This window comes from Cariama cristata, unplaced genomic scaffold (genome assembly GCF_000690535.1).
Source record: "Cariama cristata isolate BGI_N322 unplaced genomic scaffold, ASM69053v1 scaffold30893, whole genome shotgun sequence".
In the NCBI taxonomy this organism is placed as follows: domain Eukaryota; kingdom Metazoa; phylum Chordata; class Aves; order Cariamiformes; family Cariamidae; genus Cariama; species Cariama cristata.
Genome location: NW_009607211.1, coordinates 4,688 through 10,837, shown reverse-complemented (window position 1 = coordinate 10,837; position 6,150 = coordinate 4,688). Strand labels below are relative to the sequence as shown.

The 6,150-nt window shown below is 46.8% G+C and overlaps 1 protein-coding gene across 1 annotated transcript in view; it reads left to right on the top strand.

The window, feature by feature from the left end:
* Positions 1-5,719, top strand: part of M1AP (meiosis 1 associated protein) — a gene marked incomplete at its 5' end in the record, with an annotated part of 15,050 nt that extends 9,331 nt beyond the window's left edge. Inside the window, 6 exons of the mRNA XM_009696645.1 lie at positions 232-405; positions 2,000-2,150; positions 3,348-3,489; positions 4,053-4,259; positions 5,125-5,280; positions 5,579-5,719. Of these exons, the coding sequence (XP_009694947.1) occupies positions 232-405; positions 2,000-2,150; positions 3,348-3,489; positions 4,053-4,259; positions 5,125-5,280; positions 5,579-5,719 (971 nt within the window). The remainder of the gene's footprint in view (positions 1-231; positions 406-1,999; positions 2,151-3,347; positions 3,490-4,052; positions 4,260-5,124; positions 5,281-5,578) is intronic.
* Between the last annotated feature and the right edge of the window lie 431 nt (positions 5,720-6,150).

Here is a 6,150-nt window from a genome sequence, read left to right as displayed (position 1 = left end):
GATAAGAAGGGTGTTGGTGTGGCCTGTAGAGCAGCTCACCTCCTAGCAAAGTCCTTTTAAGAGGACTGGCATCACAGTGCTGTGCTGTGATTTGCATGGTAATGGCTTCTGAAGCACTTCTTTTGTGAAAGCAGTTGAAGGACTAAGGAGGTATAGTATAGTGGAAAAAGCAAAAGAATGTTCTTTTCTATGGCTGAAAATATTAATGCTTTTTCACCTTTTTTCCTGCAGACATTGCAATCCTGGGAATGGACATCGATGTGCAAACCATAGAGGACAATGTCATCAGCTTGGAGATGCTGTTTAAAGCATGGCTACATGACTATGGCACAGAGAGAGAACACCTCCATCTCCTCCTCCCGTCAGGAGGCCCCAGCCATGCCACTGCACCCAAGAGCACTCTAAGTATTTCATTTTCTCTCCCCCTCTGCAGGGAGCTCCTAAATCCCACAGCCTTAAAGTTTACCCATGGGCCTGTTCCCTCACATTTAGAGTCTCAAGTCAGGTCTCTGGGTGACTTTGAAAGCTGTCTGGAGTTTCTGTTGCCTCAGGCTGAGAGAGGCCATTTGCTCAGAATATATTCACATATACTTCTAGGTTGCTGCCACGTCCTGTGGCTGCTGATGCTATAAATAAATTTCCATTCTGCCACGTCCTGTGGTTGCTGATGCTATAAATAATTTCCATTCTGCCACGTCCTGTGGTTGCTGATGCTATAAATAATTTCCATTCTGCAGCAAAAATGTGCCTTGAAGAATATGTGAATTTATAACCACTTGGTCAAGGTAAAAGGGGCTTTATGTCCTGAGAGCCAAGGACCTTCTGGCTCAGTTGTATAGCCCTGAAAATTGTGTTCCTTATGTTTGATACTAAAGTCTGTGCCAGAGCTATACTTAAATAGAGGCTATCTTACAAAGGGGCTTGGCTTGTGTTTCTATCTATTGATTTAGCACTAAAATAGCTAATGTTCTAGCTGGAGCTGCTAACAGTTATAATAATGCATGGGAAAATGTATAAGGAATATGTAATCTTTTTCTCCTTTACTAGTCTAAGTCCAAATCCCTAATCCATCCTTGGGTGAAAACACCAACAGCTACAGCAGACATAGGTGTTCCCTGTACATTGTTGTTAACTGTCTTGTCACCATTGCGCTGCCATGGGAAGGTGCACACGCAGTTCTGGCAATCCCCTTTCCATGCCTCTCCAACATAGTACGGTATGCCACGCCACTATAGTACTTACGTGCAGCTTCCCATTGCCATCACAGCAGAAGCACACTTGTTCTCTTCTGGTGATCTGCAGGCCAGTTTCAGACTGGAAGTAAAGCTCATTGAGAGCTGCTGGTGGCTTTTGCAGGTATGCTCCACAGCAAGCAGCTCAGAAAGCCTAGTGTAACTTTTTATTTATGTAGTAGCTACCATAGCAGCCTCCAGAACGGCACAGGCAGTTATGATATTTTGTTAAAGGTGGATTTTCCTTCATCATGACATCAAATTTCATACTTGATGCATTGTCTTACTTTAGCTAGCAAGACAAAGCAAGTTACACCGCAGTCAGGTTTTTTCACCTTCCCACACTCCAGAAATCTGCAGAAGGCCAGAGGAACTGTATGCAGCTATATATCATATTATACCAGGGTTAGTGTCATCAGTGTGCTGGGTTTCTCCAGAAACACAGACAGAAAAGCAGGCAGGAAACTTAAGGCACTGGGAAACGAGCTTCTGCTCTCTCTACAGCTGGCTGCTCATTGCCAAAACTGGAACTTGCCTGCCCAGTTACCAACCGATCATTGTTTCATTAACATGCCAAGCATGTGGTATTTCCCCTTGTGTGTAAAATGGGGATAGATCGTTGTCTTGTGTCACAGGCTTTAGAGTTGTTCTTCCCTTAACAGTTGCTGTTGCTAGAAAACATTAACTTAGCGTTTGTAAGTGCTTTGAGCATGTCATGTGCTGAACATTACCATTTCCAGCAATCTAAACTAATCTCCTTCTCCTAGTGTGCCTGAAGTGCGATTTGCAGGAGAGATTGCTCGACCCAACTCTTCTTTCTGGGACTGTTGATGGTGCCATGAGAGCAGCAGATCTGAATTCACCCTGCCACATGGCAGCCTGGCCAGCTACAGTGCTGTATAAACTCCGGGTTGTAAAGTAAGTGTTATTACGTGCTTTGTGCTTGGTGACCAGAAGGCTGATATAATAGCAGACTTCACTCTTTCTGTGCAGTTTCAACTAGGACCTAGTAACACCACCGTAAAGCACCGGGGGACTCAAAGTGCTAGCAAGCAAAATTCTGATGTAAGATACCCTCAACCCCCATAACTCTTAGTGTTATGGAACGGCACATCCCATACGTGCAGACAGCAGCAGAGAGTCAAAAATGGTGTTACCGTGACACTAGCACTTCATGAGCGTAACACCATAGATGTTATTCATGCAACAGTTGTTTCCCTGCAGTGTCAAGTTCTGTAGATTGCAGCCATTGCTCCATATACAATTCTGCTGTTCTCTCGCTACCTAATGAGGCCACAGCAATTAACTGGATGTCAGAGCCTGAGCTAACTAGTTGACTAGTAGTAAAAAAGCAAGCAAAGCCTCACAGTGCTATGTGACTTCACATGAGAATTTGTTCGCTTTCCTGTCAGCAGTCTATGGCTGGTAAGCACGGAGCATAACAAGAAGAGTGATGCTCTCTAGTGTCTTTTCTGAGCTTTATTTATAGGAAAAAATTTTGTGTAATTTCTGATCTATACAGTTGTTCTTAAAATTATTCTCATCCTGCCAGTAGCTGAAGAGCACTCAGTAATTGTGCATAAATGGCCCACAGCCAAAGCACTGAAGCTACTTAATAATGCCCTGTCATGAAACAGGAGTGTGCTGCGGACAGGCAATGTCAAGCGCTGTAAAGTCTGTAGTGGTGTTTGTGGTGGGATGTTGGCTCTGTGCAGGAGTAGAGCACATGTCAGTTTAAGTGAAGGGCAACCACGATCCAGAAAAAAATCACTTAGGAAGACATGTAATTGCCTGGGTGAGTTATTGCCCAAGAGGCCAGATTAACAATCTATTTTATATACAAAACGCATGAAGATTGGATTTGCTTCTTGGCATGCTCTTGTCAACGCAGATACAAGGGAATCTGGAAATCAGTAAGAAAGCCTCTTTTCACTGCAATCGGGACTTTTCTGCAAGGTGTTATAGTGACAGGCCACAATAATACGGACATTAAGTGCTTGTGGCAGTATTGCAGCTAATCCTGCCATGGCCGCTTGTGCTAGTCATCTCCTGGTAGAGGCTTCTTGCTGATTTCACGTTGGCTGAGCGTCACTAACATGAGCTGTATATTTGCAGGGCTCTGAAGTCTGAAGGGGTCTGTGAGTCTGTAGTGTATGGCCTGCCCTTCATCATCAAGCCCACAAGTTGCTGGCAGCTAGACTGGGATGAACTGGAGATAAACCAGCACAGCTTCCATGCTCTATGTCAGAGTCTTCTGGTGAGTGTGTGAAAATTGCAGTCTCATGGGGAGGGACTGCCATAGAAAGCAACAGTTAGTGCACATCTAGTAAGAGCTATACAGCCTGCACCAGAAAACATGTTTCAAAAGCTGCAGCTTCATCTCATGGGCCAGAGTTGGGCTTGTAAATCCTTCCAGCCAATGCATCCACTGGAAAGAGGCTACAGCACATCAAACCTTAGAGAAGACTCCCTTGCCTCTCAGAAATCCAGTGTTTGGAGGTATGAAGTGCAAAAGTCAGAGTTGGAGTTAGATGTGCATCTTTGTGAGAATAATCAACCAAGGCTTGGGATGTGGAAGACTTTCCACTACTGACAAGTCATAAAGCAAAATTGGATGTTTTTCTTAAGAATTGTCTTACATTCAATTAAAAATAAAAACAAACCAAACAACATACTATCCTCAACCATAAGGCAGAAGCGGGTTCTTATTCTGATGTGTATGAATGTCTCTGCTCCTGAACCCAGCAGCCCCTACAGCAAAAGTGCTGAAGGAGTGGCTGTTGCCCATTGTTCACATCAGTTTTGTCTTTTGCCATTTAGAAAAGAAAGTGGATGCTTTTGGCTAAACGTGAGCCACCGAACACTAGTCCAAACTGGAACACTGTGGTGCATTCCTACTACACCATTGTCCCTTCCGACTCTGCCACTCTACTTGTCAAAGCAGTCGCTGTCAGAGAGCTCTTGCTGCCATCAACCTTCCCAGCCCTCCTTGCTGAACATCCTGAGAGAGTGCATGGCCCTATAGAGGTAAGTCATTGACAGCCCTGCACAAATACCTGTGCAAAGGATCCCAGTTGTACAAGCAGGGATCAGAGTAATGATTAGCCTTTATGCACATGCCTTGCAGCTGCTGCTGAAGATGTATCAATACCCCGCATTGCTGGGGAACATGGATCACCTCAGACTGCAGAAAGAGGTGCTTTAGGCATAAGACAAACAAATACATAAAGTGTCTGTCTTTCTTCCAATAGATTCAGGCTTCTGCATTTCCTATTGTGCGTCCGCATGCCCTTCTCCTGAGCTGTCTGCCTCTGCTTCAGGTGATGCCAGGAAGGGCAGAGCCCTCACTATAGGTCTTAGCAGAAGAGTAGAGGAGGAAAGAGCTGTGGAAATGTCTACTGACAGCTGGAATATGATGGAGAACTCCAAAACTTCTTCCTAGCAGCCAATAAACACATCCCACAGCTTTCTTCACAGACAGCAAATGCCTGTCCCTTGGAGCAATGTTGCATGTCTGTTGAGGGGAGAGGGAAGAGACCTTATGAAGCAGAGGGTTGAGGGTGATGGTGCCCAGAAAAGGTGCTCCAGCTTGTTGGCTGATTCTGGGCATGGGGGAGGATAGGACTGCATCCTGCAAGGGAATGCTTAAATCCATTAAGACCTGGTTGCAGATGCCTCTTGTTCTATACACAGCTAAGAGTGGTCCCTGTGGGTAGTAGCACAGCCAAAGATCCCTTCTCCCACCACTGCAGGGTGGCATGGAGCACCTGTAACACTCATCCCTGCAAAAAAAATCCCTTGGCACTAAAACCAACAAAAAACCCCAAGTAAACCCCACAGCCTCTACCTGTTGCATCTCATAACCACTAGGTTCTTTCTTCTGTCTGAGCAGAGTGCCTTGAACAGCTTGGAAGTGGAAGTCGCTTATAACCCCTTGCACCTAAAAAGCAACCTCTACAAATACCTGAAGAGTATGTTGTACAAACCTCTGCACAGGCAGCAGGCCCAGCTCAGGGACCAACGACCAGAGCGGCATCAACCCAAGCAGGTATGTCTCTCGCCCCTGACTAGCCTGGATAGTCCCTGTTCTGCCCTTCTGGTCTGCTTCCTGAAGAAGGGCTGAGGGCAGCTCCCTGAGACCCTAGCAGTACAGGGCAGGCAGCCTATGGCAGGGGCAATGTTCACTTGCGGCTGGCAGAGCAGAGGGATGGGCATAGCATAAGCTCATGCAATTGAGGAGAGGGATGCTGAACAGCTGGCACATGCAGACAGTCAGACAGTGCGCTGTTGGACAAGCCCGCGCCTCCTTCCACGAGGTGCATTTGAATTTTGTCCCTGTATTGCAGCATCAGAGCAGAGCCAAAGCCACGGTGGCACCCCTTCTGATGGCTCCTTCTCCTGTCCAAGTGCTCAGAGCAGCAGCGGTGAGGAGAGAGTCCTGTGAGCGCTCCCTGCTCCCCAAAGAGTACGACGAGTTCCTGCAGTGAACCCCAGGGCACCGCTTGAGCCCACTCACGTGTGGTCATGGCTTGGCTTCCTGCTCGGCTGCCAAGCCTTACGCACTGCGCCAAAAGCGGTCAGGCAAGACACTAAGCTTGGCCTTGGTCAGACAGGCACTTCCCATGGTTTGTTCCTCCTTGTTTTATGGTTTTATTAGTCACCAAGTCAGCCTGCAGGAAGCCTGCTACTCTGGGGCCCTCTGTCCAGAGGTTTGGCTATCCCCTGCGGCACCCCGTATTTCCCACTCTTGTCAGCACACATCCCCAGCATGCCTCAAATGTTGGTTTCTGAGACTAGGCTAGTACAGGCCACAAACCACAGATTGCTGTCAGAGGGTGCAGAAAAGCTGCAAGCAGAGCAGTGAGGAAGTCAGAGAGAGAGATTAAGGAGGCAGTAACATCAAGCTGCCCTCATCCTG